Raw genomic sequence first — 16,951 nt, 5'->3', positions numbered from 1 at the left:
TACTATGAACATAGTTGAGCATGTATCTTTGTGGTATGATTGAGCATTCCTTGGGTATATGCCCAAGAGTGGTATGGTTGGGTCTTGAGGTAGATCAATTCCCAATTTTCTGAGAAACTGCCATACTGATTTCCACAGTGGTTGTACAAGTTTGCACTCCCACCAACAGTGGAGGAGTGTTCCCTTTGCTCTGCATCCTCTCCAATATAGACTGTCATTAGTGTTTTTGATCATAGCCATTCTGACAGGTGTAAGGTGGTATCTCAGAGTCATTTTGATTTGCATTTCTCTGATGACTAAGGATGTTGCGCATTTCCTTAAACGTCTTTCAGCCATTTGAGATTCTTTTTTTGAGAATTCTCTGTTTAGCTCTATAGCCAATTTTTTAATTGGATTGTTCAGTATTTTGATGTCTAGTTTCTTGAGTTCTTTATATACATTGGAGATCAGTTCTCTGTCAGATGTGGGGTTGGTGAAGATCTTTTCCCATTCTGTAGGCTGTATTTTTGTCTTATTGACCCTGTCCTTTGTCCTACAAAAGCTTCTCAGTTTCAGGAGGTCCCATTTATTAATTGTTTCTCTCAGTGTCTGTGCTACTAGTGTTATATTTAGGAAGTGGTCTCCTGTGCCAATGCATTCAAAAGTACTTCCTACTTTCTCTTCTATCAGGTTCAGTGTAACTGGATTTATATTGAGGTCTTTGATCCACTTGGACTTAAGTTTTGTGCACAGATATGGATCTACTTGCAATCTTTTACATGCTGACATCCAGTTATGCCAGCACCATTTGTTGAAGATGCTTTCTTTTTTCCATTGTATAGTTTTGGCTTCTTTGTCAAAAATCAGATGTTCATATGTGTGTGGATTAATGTCAGGGTCTTCAATTCGATTCCATTGGTCCACATGTCAGTTTTTATGCCAGTACCAAGCTGTTTTTATTACTGTAACGCTATAGTAGAGCTTGAAGTCAGGGATCGTGATGCCTCCAGAGGTTGCTTTATTGTACAAGTTTATTTTAGCTATCCTGGATTTTTTGTTTTTCCATATGAAGTTGAGTTCTTTCCAAGTTTGTGAAGAATTGTGTTGTATACCCAGCTTTTTAAAAAAAGATTTATTTTATGTATGAGTGCTCCATCTGCATGTATGAGTTTATGCCAGAAGAGGGCATCAGATCCCACTTTAGATGCTTGTGAGCCACCATGTGGTTACTGGGAATTGAACTCAGGACCCCTGGAAGAACAGCCAGTGCTCCTGACTGCTGAGCCATCTCTCCAGTCCCCTCCCCCATTTCTTTTGAGACAGGGTTTCTCTGCATAGCCCTGGCTGGCCTCTAACCCTATCTGTAGACCAGGCAGGCCTCAAACTCAGAGATCTGCCTGCCTCTGCCTCCTGAGTGCTGGGATTAAAGGCATGTGCCACCACCGCCCTGCTATTCCCAGCTTTTTACATGGGTGCTGGGGAGTTGTTAGGTCCCTCCCTATGTTTTCCTAGCAGGAGCATTACTGATGAACCCACCTCCCTAGCCCAGTGGTTAAGAGCACTTGCTGCTCTTCCACAGGACCAGAGTTCTGTTTCCCAGCATCCATGTTGGACAGTTCACAATTCCTGTAATTCCAGCTCGAGGGGACTTGACACATTCTTCTGGATTCAAAGGCACCAACACATATGCATACACACAAACAAACAAACAAATAAATAAATGAATGAATGAATGAATCTTAAAACAACAACAAAAAGCCCTGCTGGGTATTGAGGTACAAGTTTGTAATCCCAGCACTTGGGAGGCAGAGAGAGGAGACTCTGGAGTTCAAGGTTAATAGCGAGACCTTTTATGTAAAGAGCAAACAGAGCTGAGGCTGTAGCCCAGTGGTAGCATTCTTACTTAGCATGGTCCAGGCCCATTGGGTTCAACCCCTAGTACTAACAAAACTAAAATAATAACGACAAATACCTGACTATCAGCTCAATCAAAAACCAAGCAAAAATATTGCTGTTCCTTGGAAAACATTCAGGAATGTGATCTGTGATGAGTACAGAGAACAGAGGAAGGCGGTTTCTACTTATGACAAAGTGAAACACACTATCAGACACTTAGTATGTTCTTATGAATCTCCCATAGAATGTTTTCATTACTAGGGAGAGTCTATCTGGAGTAACTGAAAAATCCACCATACTTGGACAAAAAATGTGTTCTCTGTCATTTCCGCACCTTATCTTTACCCGAGTGAGAATGAAGTGAGCCTCTGAGAGCTTTTTTACCCACAACCCAAATGTGGAGGGAAGGGTCGCACCTACCATCTTATTCCCCAGCCTTTTTTGATGTTGTATACCCAGTCTCCCTCATACCAAGAGGTTCCCTCTTGATTGTAATAGATGGAGCCCTAAAACAAACAATATTAGGAGAAATCAAGCCTCATTATGCAGATCCTCTTGGAAACATAAAGATCAGACATGCAAATCTAAGAACTATAAACTATGCAGAAGTCAATGTCATAATTACCAAGACACATAACCCATGATGCTTTGGTTTTGTAGACCAAGTGCGCTGGGGAAATGTCTCAGGGTAAAATGGGTAAAAGGGTTTCCTGTGCAAGCATGAGGATCTGAGTTCAGTTCCAAGAATCCACATAAAAAGGCTGGACACGCAATGGAAGCATGTGTCATCCCAGCACTCCTCTTAGGAAATGGGAGGTGGAGACAGGGGAGCCTCAGGGAGCACAGGGGCCGGCTAGCATGCTGTACATGGCAGTGAATAGTAAGAGACCCTGCTTCAAACAAGGTAAAAGATGAGGACATGCAACATGCACCCAAGGTTGTCCTCTGACTGCCACATGCACACCACGAATACGCATCCAAACACACATAAAGAGATGGCTACAGGCTGGGCGGTGGTGGCACACGCCTTTAATCCCAGCACTCGGGAGGCAGAGCCAGGCGGATCTCTGTGAGTTCGAGGCCAGCCTGGGCTACCAAGTGAGTTCCAGGAAAGGCGCAAAACTACAGAGAAACCCTGTCTCGAGAAAACCAAAAAAAAAAAAAAAAAGAGATGGGTATAGTATGTACACCAACATCACAAGTCAGCCATTCCTTGTGTGAGTCAGACTGTTTGTTTTTAGGAAATATCTTACAGAAACAACCCAATGGAGGGATTATTTCTTTGGGTTTGTGACTTCAGAGATTTCAGTCCTTCAGCCTCAGTTCTGTTAGTTTAGGGCCAGTGGTGAGGTGGAGCGTCATGGCAGTAGATCATTTGGCAGAAGCTGTTCACCTGGGACAGACAGGAAGTACAGAGGAGCATGAAGGGACCAGGGACAAGCTAGTTCCCAGATGACCAGCTCCAAGTGACCTACTTTCTCCAGCTAGGCTTTACCTCCTATCAGAGCCATCCAACCTTTTGACATTGAGACTTGGTATTGCTATCTATAAGTATGTTGGGCCTTATTTGTGATACCCTGGGATGCATAGGGCCCATGGATCACAGGTTGACCATGCCAGTTTTCCAGAAACTCCCAATCTGGACCATCAGCTAGAGGCCAAGTTCCTCACACATGAGCCTGTGAGGAACATTTTCTATTCATACCAACACATGCCTTAATAATAACATATCCTAAGAAGGCATGGAACAGGTAAAGAAGTCCCATCTTCAGTGAGGCATGGTGGCTCATACCTATAATCCCCACACTTGGGCAGTGAGGCAGAAAGATCACCCCAAATTAGAGATCAGCCTGAGCTACATAATAAGTTCCTGGAAAGTCTGAGCTACAAGGTAAGAACCTGCCTCAAAACAAAGGTGACTCATCAGGTAAAGGTGTTTGCCTCCTAGTCCTGTGACCTGAGACCCACATGATGGAGGGGATCAACTTCTACACACTGTCTTCTGACCTCCACATGCACATCATGGAGTGAGTGTGTGAGTGTGTGTGTGTGTGTGTGTGTGTGTGTGTGTGTGTGTGTGTGTGTGTGTGTGTTGAAAAGTAATAAAAAGACGAAACTAGCTCAAGTGTCCATCAACAGATGAATAAATTATAGTATATATTACAATCAACTATTACTCAGCCTTAAGAAGGATAGAGTACCAACACATGCCACAAAAGTTTGTATATTATTTGATTCCATTTATAAAGAAATGACTGTTATAATTTGGATATAAAATGTCCCCAACAAGTTCATGCACTGAATACTTAGTTTCTAGCTGCCAGTGTTATTTTAGAAGGTTCTGGAAACTTTAGAAGATTTGGGCCTAGTGGGAGGAAGTAGGTCACCGAGGGGTGCATTCTGGGGGGTTGTTGCATTTTGTCCTGGCCCCATCTCTCCTTCCTGTCTACCATGAGGTAGCAGCCTCTACATGCTTCTCCACCATCAGATTCTACTTCATGGTTAAAGCCCAGAAACAGCACCAATGGCTGTGGACTGAGCCTTCTGACTGTGAGAGGCCAAAATCCGTCTTTTCTTTACTGGGTTGATTCTGTCAAGTTGTTGTTATTGTTGGTAGTGGTGATGGGATTTTTTTTTTCTTTTGAGACAAGTTCTCTCTATGTCCCTTGGCTGGCCTGGAACTCTCTATATAGACCAGGCTGGCCTTGAACTCAGGGAGATCCACTTGCTTCTGCCTCACAAATGCTGGGATTAAAGGTGTGCACCACCATGCCTGGCAAGGGTTTTTGTCACAGTGACAAAAAGTCTGACTGACACAATGTCTAAGGAGTAAACCCATATATACAGAAAGTAGATTGGTCAGTAATTGCTAGGGATGTGGAGTGGGAAGGATGAGGAGTCACCTCCTAATGCATATTTGTTTTGTGTTGTTGAAAATGCTTTTAGACTCGCTAGTGATGATGGTTGTACCATGTTATGAATGGTGGATTTGACATCATGCATACATTCACATGGATGGGACTTTTTTTCACAGGCGCACCTCACCTACCTTCCCATGTCTCTTGCCGTGACACCAGTGGCCGATGTAGGACACGGGCAGTGTGGCACACTTGAACATACCAAATCCGTTCCTCATGCCGTTGATCACTTCTCCTTCATATGTGCTGCCATCTGGCCATGTGTACACGCCATGGTTCATGGGGATATTCTTCACGAAGTCCCCCTAAAGGAAAATGGCCACCAGAGTGGCAGGAGAGGGCAATGAAGGGATTCCACACCCAGGGGCTGTTGAGAGTCTCCTGGCCACCACTGACACTGCCCCTGACTCTTCTGTGGAAGTGGTGGATGCGCCCTCAAGTCCTCTTTGTGTTCTCATCCTCTCTCACCTTGTTTTTCCAGTGCATGGAAATCCAGGAAGAATAAAACACTAGGAAGGTTGCATTTACACAGACCTCTGAGAAGCAAGCAGGTGACCTGGTAATGTGGTGGCTGCCAATCCTGACCTCAACTTTAGACTGTCAGGATGCACCCTGGAAAGGTCTGGATGACCAGCCAGGTACTGATCACCCATGGAAAACCTCTGTCTCCCCGTGGTTCTTCAAACCATTCTGCAGATGTTTTTAGTCAAGGGCCCACCTTATAGGCACCTTCTGAAGAAATCACTGTGCATTGGTGGAGGGTGCCTTCATCGTGAGCAGCTCGTGGTGATGTGCACCATGGCCCAAACATCTTTGGTTCTCTTCCAGAGTGGTTCTGTTGGTAATGTTGGTAGAGGTACTGGAGAGTGAACCCAGGGCTCCCCATGTGCTAAGCTGGTGCTCTGCACAATTCTAAGACTCAGAATTCACTAGATACTCATCAGTCAGCAGAGAACACAATCATGGACTTTGGTCACTGGCCAGATAGCATGTTGGCGCCACCTGGTTCAACAAACCCGAGGATGCTTCAGGAGCACAATCCCACCCATGAACCCCCTTGGATGGGCTGATTGTGGAGGGCTCTGTGCTTGCAAAGGAGGACCCTCAAACTCCAGAGAATTCCCAGAGATAGTGAAGCAGGAGGACCTGCCTGTTAAAATCACTGTTCAGGGATCAGAAACCTTGAATGCTGGTGTCGGGCGAGGTGGGGTGTTGCATGGAAAGGGGGTTCTCTCAGAAAGCCTGGCCCTAACACACTGTTGGGGCTGGATCCCTAGGCTCCCCTAAGTGGAGGGTCAACCCACCCTTGCTGTCTCCGTACCTCCGCAGCTCATATCCTGCTGTCATTTGAATACATGCGCTATATGCATGTGACTTAAATGTCTCTGTTACCATTTATGAACATCATGGCATTAGTAACTCTGCAGTGGAGATTTCTAGAACAGCACTTCAGGCACTCACAGGTTTTGTGGGTGGGAGCTGAAACTGGCACTGTCTCTTGGAGGGCAAATCTGTTCCCAGTTCTCACAATCAGTTTAAAAATACCCACTTCCCCTCAGCCCAGCAGCCCAGATGGTCTTTGTGAAACCCCCATAAGGGAATACGTGCAGTCAGTATAAATAGTTAGATCTGCATGGATGGGTATGGCTTAATTACAAAAGAAAAAGGAATAAAAGAGAATATATAAACTGTGTTCGTACAAAGCCTGAGGGATTAAACATACATCTGTGTGCTATGCAGGCCGAGAACATATAGAATACCACCAAACTCCATCCATGTCTGTTGCATCCACACAGGATATCTCTAGAGCAACAACTGGAACCAACGACAGTGATCCCCAGACACCTGACACAGTCATCAGGTTACTACACTGAACACACACGTTGCTCGCTGGATCCTTCTGCTCTCTGCAGGGTTGGTTCTGTGCTAACACTCACCTTTTCATCTGTTTTTCTTTCTCTGAAATAGGGTCTTACTATGCAGACTCAGGATGGCATGGAATTCAAAATCCTTCTGCCTCAGCTTCCCAAGTGCTGGGCTTACATGACACCAGTCCTGGCTATGCTAACTTACTTGTTTTGTTTCTTTGGTTTTTTTTTTTGTGACAGGATCTCACTATGTAGCTCTGGCTGTCCTGGAACTCACTATGTAGACCAGGATGGCTTCAAACCCACAGACACCTGCCTGCCTCCTAAATGCTGGAATTAAAGGTGTGCACCAGCATGCCTAACTTAACTTACTTTTATAAAAATAGTATATCTAGAGGGCTAGAGAGATAGTTTCAACAGTTAAGAGCATGTGTTGCTCTTGTAGAGAACCTGAGTGCTGTTTCCAGTATTCATATCAGTGTTGTAAAATATTATTTTAAGATGTGTTATGTTTGTTTATGCTGTGGAACATTTATTTAATGATGCAAAGATGTGTTGCATTCCTTTACGTTGCATTTGTTTAACTCTGTGAAGCTGTGTTGCTTTATCTGTCTAAAACACCTGATGGGCTAATCAAGAGCTGAATGGCCAATAGCAAGGCAGGAGAAAGGATGGGCGGGGCTAGCAAGCAGAGAGAATAAATAGAGATCTGGGAGGAGAAGAAGGAGCAAAAGAACAAGGAGAGGAGGACACTAGGGACCAGCTACCCAGCCAGCCAGGGAGCAAGAGTGAAAGTAAGATTTACAGAAGTAAGAAAAGGAAAAAGCCCAGAGACAAAAGGCAGATGGGATAATTTACAGTTAAGAAAAGCTGGCAAGAAACAAGACAAGCTAAGGCCAGGCATTTATAATTAAGAATAAGGCCGGGCAGTGGTGGCGCACGCCTTTAATCCCAGCACTCGGGAGGCAGAGCCAGGCGGATCTCTGTGAGTTCGAGGCCAGCCTGGACTACCAAGTGAGTTCCAGGAGAGGCGCAAAGCTACACAGAGAAACCCTGTCTCGAAAAAAAAAAAAAAGAAAAAGAATAAGGCTCCATGTGTGATTTATTTGGGAGTTGGGTGGCAGGTCCCCTAAAAGAGCCAAGGAGTTAAAACAATCAACAACATATCAGTAGCTCCCAATTGCATATGACTCCAGCTTCAGAGGATCCAATACCTTCTTCTGGCCTCTGAGAATACCTGAACTCATTGGACATAGCAACATGCGAGACACACACACACACACACACACACACACACACACACACACACACACTTTAAAAAATAAAAATAAAGCCAGGCGGCGGTAGCACATACCTTTAATCCCAGTACTCAGGAGGCAGAGCCAGGTGGATTTCTATGAGTTCCAGGCCAGCCTGGTCTACAGAGTGAGATCCAGGATAGGCACCAAAACTACACAGAGAAACCTTGTCTTGAAAAACCAAAAAACAAAATAAAAAATAAAAATGAATGCTTTAAAAATAGTGCAGTAAGTTGACCATTAAATTCTACAATTAACTCTAACTCATGATAATGCTTTACCTCATATTTCAATCCATCAGCCCAAATATAAGTCCCTTGTCCATGCATCAGTCCTTCTGAAAACATACCCTGTGAAAGAAATAACAGTGGGCCTTAGATGGAAGCTGTGGTTTTTGGGCATCTGCAGACTGTGGCTCAGTCGTACACTGGAATCCTGTCCATCCCTTCACTCACAGGCTGCCTGGCAACAGCTGCAGCACCAGCAGCCAGCAGCACAATGTGGTCCTACTCTGAGCATGCACCACACAGTGATCCATCCTGAGCCAGAAAGGATCCAAGGAGGAATTTCAAACTTCCTTAAAACTTAGATCAAATCACCTGAGTCATATCTCCTAAGTAAGCTCCTGGAAAATATCTGAACCATAGCCCAAAATAATTCAGATACTTTTGATTTTGCACTTTGATCCTCCAGGATTTGGGGCCGAGGATAAAGCTCAGTGGTAGAATGCCTGACTAGCATGTTCAAGGCCCTGACCTCTATCCCCTACATTGAAAAATGAAACCAAACCAAACAACAATAATTTAAAAAACCCAAACCCTTTTTATATATGTATAATATTTTACAAATTATAAATATATATATTTTATAAGTTACTTACACTAGATAGATCCAATTGAAACTATCATTCAATTATCAGACACATCACATTTGTAAGTTTCATACTTTGTTTTCTCTTACTGGAAATTATCAGTGTGCATGTGCACATGACTGTGTACTGACAGATACATACATATATATATATATATTCATATGTACATGTGTATAACTTAGGTTCAAGGGGATCCAAAGCCCTCTTCTGGCCTTCATGGGCATCTGCTCACACATGAAACACAGACATATACATAAGATTTAAAAATCTTTAAGAATTATTCTACTATAATAAGCACATATTTCTGATAATCTGGATTAATGAATATCTTAATTGTGTCCTACAAATAAAAGTTAAAAAAATGAAAAGACCCTAAGAAATCCAACAATTATGAAACAGTTGCATTTATCAATTTTGAGCTTTATGCAGAATCACAATGAACTGTCGTAAGCCTGGAAGTTATCATTTCCTGGGTGTCAAGCTTCAGTTAAGATGATCAGAAAGTTCCCGGGCTGTCAGGGTGGTGGCTGCACAATAATGTGAATATGTTTAAGGCCAGTAGACTGTCCACTTAAAAAGGTTAAAATAATAAATGTTGTGTATGCTTTACAATGCATCAAATTTTTAAAAAATTTATCTTGTATTTTGGTGTGGGTTCTACAATGATGAAAACCATATAGTAATACATAAAAATGTTTAAGTGAAAACAAATCAAACTGTACTCTATCTTATGTGATTAATATATACAATATTGATGTATCTATTCAAAGAATGAAAGAAACAATGTTGATTGAATACATTTATAGCAAAGTGACAGTGAAACTGAGATTTTGCTCTTTTTGGTTCACTTGTTTTTACTTTTTGCAGTGCCAGGGATGGATGCTGGTTAGGGCAGTGCTCTACCACTGTGCTGCCCCTACCCCCCAGGCCTGAGACTTTGCTCATCACAGTTGGCCTGAGTTTCATCTCGGTTGTTGTGATAAAGCACTCTGACCAAAAGCAACTTAGAGGGAAAGGATTTACTTGGCTTACATGTCCAGCTCACAGTCCATTGAGTGAGTCAGGACAGTAACTCAAGCAGAAACTTGAAGCAGAAACCATGAAGGAGTGCTCCCGGCTGGCTTTTACTTATCTAGTTTTCTTATACAGCCTAGGACCACCTGCCCAGGGAATAGTGTTGGGAGCCATCCTGGCAGTGGACACAGGTCCCAGCAGAGGATGTAAGGAGTTGGTGGGGTGGGTATAGGGGTGTGTGTGGGGGGTAATGGGGTAATGATGGATGGAAGTGAACAGGCCATAGCGGTGGTAGAATCTTGCAGCCTGACTGACCAGCAGCTAGAATGCTTCTTTATTTATACAGAATTTAGTAAGCGGGGATACATTCATGTTGTTCCAAAACATAGATCATATCATTTTTGTTTTGGACTCGTGTTTCACTTCTTCTTGCTCATCTTTTAGTCATCATTAATAAATTATGATGGAACAGAGTTGTCATTTCCAATCATTTTCCCTCAATTTTTGGTATCATTGATAAACAGAGTTATCATTTTTACTCATTAACCCCATAACCCAATTTTTAAGAATCTAGAGTCATATGACAGCCTGTTCTCAGGCCAGTAGCTTTTGTGGCTACAAGGACATTAGACCAAAACAAAATCTTCAAGCCATCCCGGGCATATTGCCATGTCCCAGTGTATTATTAACTCTTTTTTTTTTTCTTTTTGGTTTTTCGAGGCAGGGTTTCTCTGTGTAGCTTTGCGCCTTTCCTGGAACTTATTTTGTAGACCAGGCTGGCCTCAAACTCACAGAGATCTGCCTGTCTCTACCTCTCGAGTGCTGGGATTAAAGGTGTGCACCGCCGCCGCCGCCGCCGCCGCCGCCGCCGCCACCACCACCGCTCAGCATGTATTATTAACTCTTAATGGTCAGAGTGCCCAAGAAAAATCCTCAGGCCAAAGCTGCTGCAGTTATTATTCAAATTCTGACATAATACAATGTTTATATTTTATATCTTTATAGAATTTGTCTATATGTCTAATCCTGGCATTCTGTTGTTGCTTGGTATATGACATTACAGTGACTCTGCATATGCTAACTTTTCTAAGAAAGGGAGGTCCTGACACCTCATTCTTTTATCATCTTTTCCATTCCATACTTTGTTCATCAATATAAGTCTCTGTAGGGCTGAGGTAACTTCAGCTAGTCTAACTTAGTTGTGTATATGCCACGTAATTGCCTGAGTGAATAGTGGAAAGAGGCTTGCAATCTGATCTGTGGCCAAGTCCTCTAGCCTACCGAATCTTGCTGACCTTTTTGAGTTTACTTTGTTTTGAATATCTTGTTCCTGTGTAAGTACAGGGACAGATGTTTCAAGAATGCCTCACAGCCTCATAAAGAGACCTCTGGCTTCTTTATGTGTGTCACAACCTCCAAGGACTAAGGAAGGCCTTCAGGTAGATAAGGATATCTCCCTAAAAGTAGGAGGAGTAGTATGTTCAGGACTGTCCTGAGGAAGCTTAGAAGCAGTATTCCTGGGAGAAGGTGTAAATGATTCATATGAAATTTCCCATCAATCCAACATCCCCAAATTGTACAAATATTAAAAGTCCCTCAGTATATAAAAGGTGGAGATGAAAGCCAAAGGTAGCATGGCAGCCATCATGTGGCTCAGCTTTGCTGGATTTTTGTCAAGCAGCTGTGCTGGCCTTATGACTTTTGCCATTCCCATCAGATATGGCTGTGCTAGTTAGGACTACAACAATTGCAAACTGTACTAGACATGTATTTTTTTAAAGATCATCTCTCCTTAAAAGGTACAATCTAACAACTATTTGCATGGCATTTGCATTATATTCAGTATTGTAAATTGTACAGATATGAACAATGAATATGTGAGGGCAGTGGGATACAGATTGGTGGCAGGGCACTTGGATAGAATACTCAAGGTTACTTGGATAGCACACTCAAGGTCATTTGGATAGCACACTCAAGGTCATTTGGGTAGCACACTCAAGGTCACTTGGGTAGAACACTCAAGATCACTTGGGTAGCATACTCAAGGTCACTTGGGTAGCACACTCAAGGTCACTTGGATAGCACACTCAAGGTCACTTGGGTAGAACACTCAAGGTCACTTGGGTAGCATACTCAGGTCATTTGGATAGCACACTCAAGGTCACTTGGGTAGAACACTCAAGGTCACTTGGGTAGCATACTCAGGTCATTTGGATAGCATACTCAAGATTACTGGGATAGCACACCATACTCAAGGCCCTGGATTCCATCCTCAGTACCACAAGAACAAACAACAACAAAGTATATGGGAGAATGTGCATAGGTCTATTTATTTATTTATTTATTTATTTATTTATTTATTTAGGTTTTTTGAGACAGGGTTTCTCTGTGCAGCTTTGCGCCTTTCCTGGATCTCACTCTGTAGACCAGGCTGGCCTCGAACTCACAAAGATCTGCCTGCCTCTGCCTCCCAAGTGCTGGGATTAAAGGCATGCATGTGTGTGCGCATGCACACACTTGCATGCAGCAAGGGCAGTGCTTACAGAGGCCAGAAGAGGGTATCATCTCCCCTGGATCTGTAGTTAAAGGCAGTTGTGAGCTGCCATTCTGTTGCTGGGAACCAAACACCAGCCCTCTTCTACAAAGAGCAACAAGCATTCTTAACTGCCGAGCCACCTCTAGCGCCAGGGGTATGTGCAGGTTCTGTGCAAACACAACAACATTTTGTGTGGAGGATTTAAGCATTCAACTTTGGTAATGAGCCTATGGATGACTGTGTTTACTTGGTAACATATCTATGCTTTGTCAATAGTCAAAAATCAGGAAAAAAAAATGAAACCTAAAATAAGTACTTCAGTAACACTGAGTCATACTTTGCCTCAAGTAGGTGGCTGGGGTTCGGGATAAAAATCATAGTAGTTCTAATGGTCTAGAGGAATCAGTGGAATTCACTCAGGTCTTGCAAATCTACGACTTTCAGTCCACCTTTCCCCCAGCCCTCCTGGCTCCAATAATTATGACTTACATGGTAGGTGTTTCCGCCTTGAAAGACAGCGAAGCCTTCTCCCTCATACAATCCCCGCACTTTCTCCCCTTCATAGCTACAAAGAAATAGAGTTCAAACTAGTGAGCGGTGTGGGTGTGACGGTGGGTTAAAGTGTATAGGATATCAGGGGCATGCACCTGTTGGTGTGGTACATGGGGTTTAATAGGTACAGAATTTCTGTCTGGAAAGAGGGCCAGGACATCCTGGAAACAGAACTCAATGATAGCTGTAAAACACTGTGAATGCACTTAATATCCTGAACTATACATCTCATTTATTTCCATTTTTAAAATCTCTCTCTGCGTTTGTGTGGAGGGATGGTCTATGTGTGCACAGGCAAGTGATCCGGAATCATCTTTGACTGCTCTTCCACCTCACCCACTGAGGCAGGGCCTCTCAATCAAACCCAGAGCTTGCCAATATGGCTAGTCTTTCCAGCTGGTTTGCTCTGAGATTCCCTGTCTCTATCTACCAAAGCTGGAATTACATACTGGTGGACCACCACACTCGGCTGGCATTTCCCTAAGTTTCTGGGTAGCTGAACTTTGGGCCTTATGTTAGCATGGCTAGCAGTTTAACCACAGGCCATCTTACTAGTCCCTGAAATACACCTTTTAAAGGGTCAAAATAGCAAATTTTATGTATGTTTTACCATGATGAAAATATTCTCAAAGGGCTGGAGTGATGGTTCAGTGGTTAAGAGAACTTGTTGCTCTTCCAGAGAACCTGGGTTTGATTCCTACCACCCACCCACAGGGTAGCTCACAACCACCTGTAACTCCAGTTTGAGGGGATCTGATGCCCTCTTCTGGCTTCTGTGGGTACCAGACACACATGTGGTGCACAGCCATATCTGCAGGTAAACATTCATACACATAAAATAAAATAAATAAATCTTTAAAAACTGTTTTAAGAGCCAGGTGTGGGGCGCACGCCTTTAATCCCAGCACTCTGGAGGCAGAGGCAGGCGGATCTCTGTGAGTTCGAGGCCAGCCTGGTCTACAGAGTGAGTTCCAGGACAGCCAGGACTACACAGAGAAACCCTGTCTTGAAAAAAAAAAATACCCAAAAAACTATTAAATTTTTTTTTTTGGGCGGGGAAGCTGGAAAAATGACTCAGTTGATAAAGCACCTGCCATACAAACATGAGGACCTGAGTTTGGATCTCCAGCACCCACTTCAAAGTCAGGTGCAGCGGCACACTTCAGTCAGTCAAATGCATACCACGGAAGTATGAAGACCTGGTTCAGAGCCCAACACCCACATTAAAAAAATAGAAAATAAAGAATAAAGAAAGAAAGGAAAAGCTAGGCATTGTGGTACACGTTTGTAATCCCAGCAGTCTCCAGCACTGGGGAGACAGAGACAAGAGGATCCCTGAAGCTAGTCAGACCATCCAACCAAATTGGCGAGTTCTACACTCACACACAAAAGTGTTCTTGGAGGTAGCGAATTGCATGATCATAATTGCAGGAGGTAGGGAATTGCATGAGCCAGGTGGTGGCAGTGTTGGTGGTGTTGGTGGTGTTGGAGCTTGCCTTTAATTCCCGCACTCGTGAGGCAAGCAGGTGAATCTCTGGGTTCAAGGATACTCTGGTTTACAGAGTGAATTCCAGGATGCCTGGGGTTACACAGAGAAATCCTGTCTCAAACAAACAAAAACCCAAAATAACAATAAAACTGCAAGAGGATTCACATGCTCCCATTAAAATACACTTTCATGTGACATTTGGGTTACAGAGTCTGGCCCTGTCATACCCCAGGAAAGTTACTGCTACAAGCTGCAAAAATATATAAAGTAGGATTTCAGCTGATTATGACAAAGAACCTTCCAGAGGTCAAGCTGAGGCTCAAGGAGCCTTGGTGATATTTGGCTTTTGATTATCAGCCATTTCCTGCTATGAGTTTCTCGTGTGCTATTGTAGCTTTTCCATCATTTTTGGACACCATTTCTCCTCTACTAAAGGAATATTCAGATAACCTTCTGTGCTTACAGCTATGCACAGCCAGAACCCCAGTTCAAGCCTCCCTGTAATTACTGTTATTAGCAATATCTGGCCAGGAACATCCCTAGAGAAATGAAAAGTATCTTATACCTCTGTACTCTCTAAGAACAGACTTAAGCATCCAAGGCCAAACCAAACACCACCTGTCTCCTAGGTCAGGTGGATAGCTTTATTTCTTGAGCAATTTAGGGTGAGACCCTTCTTTCTTACAACCTTACTACAGACCCCTAACTTCTTGCCTAACCACTTCTAGGAATGTAGGCTGAGCACATAGATCCCCTTTTGGATATACTAACTGGTCATTAGCACTCAGTTGACCTCTTCTTTTACTTCTCCCACTTTGGATTGTAAAAGAAAGCCTGAGGAAAATTCTTACTTGCCTTTATGACCTTGCAGGAATTCAGGCCTGGTGACCTGGCTGGAGGGGGAGGATTGCGATTGTTTGGGTATGTAACTGTAAAGCTAGAGATTGAGGAAGAATTAAAGCAAATGGACTCAAGAGTTCAGTGTGCTTAGATTCATTTCCTGAAAATAGTTCTCGCCATTCGTGGTTTCTCTTCTGAGCCCTAGGAAATATATTATTAAGGCTGGTCCTTTAATAATATACAAGAAGTTACCTTTCTACTATGAGTTTGGTCAGGATGGGCTCTTCATACTGGGTTTCATCTTCACTCTGATACATATTTGTGGAGTCTCTTTTGGGTGCCGATTGTTTGAGTGACATTTCCAGCGTTGGGATGTTGGCACTGCTGGGTACTTCCTGCTTACTGGCACTGCCATTTTGTTTGGAAGCCTCTGGGTAATCAGAATTAGAGGAGGGGGAGCGAGCCGACTTATCTCCTTTCTTGTCTGCTTTTTTCTTTTCTTTCACCATGGCCTTTGGAAGAGGTAGAGTTTACCTTAGATACTGAGTTAGCCAATGATTCCTTTGGGAGGATGCAGTTTTGTTTCAAAGCACAGATGGGTTTTACCTGAAAAATAAGTTATGTCTCTAAATACTTGGTTGTTTCAATTGTAAAAAAAAAAAAAATCATTATCGTTCTACTAAAGCCTGAATAACAACAAAAATATAACTCAATTTCAATATTGCATAGATTGTTTTTTAAATGTTTAATATTGAACCATTATGAAACATTATTTCATTTACAATTTTTTTTTTTTTGGTTTTTCAAGACAGGGTTTCTCTGTGTAGCTTTGCGCCTTTCCTGGAACTCACTTGCTAGCCCAGGCTGGCCTCGAACTCACAGAGATCCGCCTGGCTCTGCCTCCGAGTGCTGGGATTAAAGGAGTGCACCACCACTGCCCGGTTTATTTCATTTACAATTTTATTGCATTTATTTATCTACTGATTTTGTGCCCACTGGGTATGTGTGTCATGGCCCATGTATGGAGGTTAAATGACACTTTTCTGCAGATGGTTCTCTCCTGTCATAATGTGGGTCCTGGGGATCAAACTCAGGTTGTTTGGCTTGGCTGCAAGCACCTTTACCCCCTAAGCCATTATTGCCAGCCAATGGAACATTGTGTCTTTTCAAACAGTGCTTAGTTAGGAATGGCAATCCTTAGGCGGTAAAGTGCCTCCCTCAAAGGCATGAAGACCAGAGTTTAGATCCCCACTGTTGTCTGTTTTTCTCTTTGGGGGGCCGCCACCCAGCTCCCAAATAAATCACACATGGAGGCTTATTTTTAATTATGAATACCCGGCCTTAGCTTGGCTTAATTTCTAGCCATCTTAAGTTATCCCATCTACCTTTTGCCTCTGGGCTTTTCCCATTCTCTGACTTCTGTAAATCTTACTCTTTCTCCGTGGCTTGCTGTGTAGCTGGGTGGCTGGCCCCTGGAGTCCTTCTCCTTCTCTTGCTGCTAGCTCCCTCTTTCCCTCCATCTCTTTTCTCCTTCTATATATTCTCTTTGCCTGCCAGCTCCGCCTATCCTTTCTCCTACCTCCCCATTGGCCATTCAGTCCTTTATTAGACCATCAAGTGTTTCAGACAGGCACAGTAACACATCTTCACAGAGTTAAACAAATGCAACATAAACAAAAGTAACACACCG

At 43.2% G+C, this 16,951-nt stretch overlaps 1 protein-coding gene across 12 annotated transcripts in view; it reads right to left on the bottom strand.

The window, feature by feature from the left end:
- Positions 1-15,928, bottom strand: part of Rsph10b (radial spoke head 10 homolog B) — a 45,893-nt gene extending 29,965 nt beyond the window's left edge. For 3 of the 12 annotated variants that reach the window (XR_008221874.1, XM_052754400.1, XM_052754407.1), the window contains exons 1-5: positions 15,514-15,928; positions 12,870-12,945; positions 8,241-8,309; positions 4,925-5,098; positions 2,296-2,381 (exon numbers count right to left, since the gene is read on the bottom strand). Coding sequence is in view for 11 of the 12 variants with exons in the window: in XM_052754400.1 (XP_052610360.1) it covers positions 2,296-2,381; positions 4,925-5,098; positions 8,241-8,309; positions 12,870-12,945; positions 15,514-15,770 (662 nt within the window). In the remaining variant the exon portion in view is untranslated. Of the gene's footprint in view, positions 1-2,295; positions 2,382-4,924; positions 5,099-8,015; positions 8,131-8,240; positions 8,310-12,869; positions 12,946-15,513 lie in introns of those variants that run through there. The other 9 variants (XM_052754402.1, XM_052754399.1, XM_052754397.1 and 6 more) reach the window with 8 other exon arrangements.
- Positions 15,929-16,951: the final 1,023 nt, after the last annotated feature.

Source organism: Peromyscus californicus, unplaced genomic scaffold, assembly GCF_007827085.1.
Source record: "Peromyscus californicus insignis strain IS unplaced genomic scaffold, ASM782708v3 Scaffold_2__1_contigs__length_46816999, whole genome shotgun sequence".
NCBI lineage: Eukaryota > Metazoa > Chordata > Mammalia > Rodentia > Cricetidae > Peromyscus > Peromyscus californicus.
Note: the sequence above shows the minus strand (reverse complement) of the source record. Positions and strands in the feature narration are given on the sequence as shown.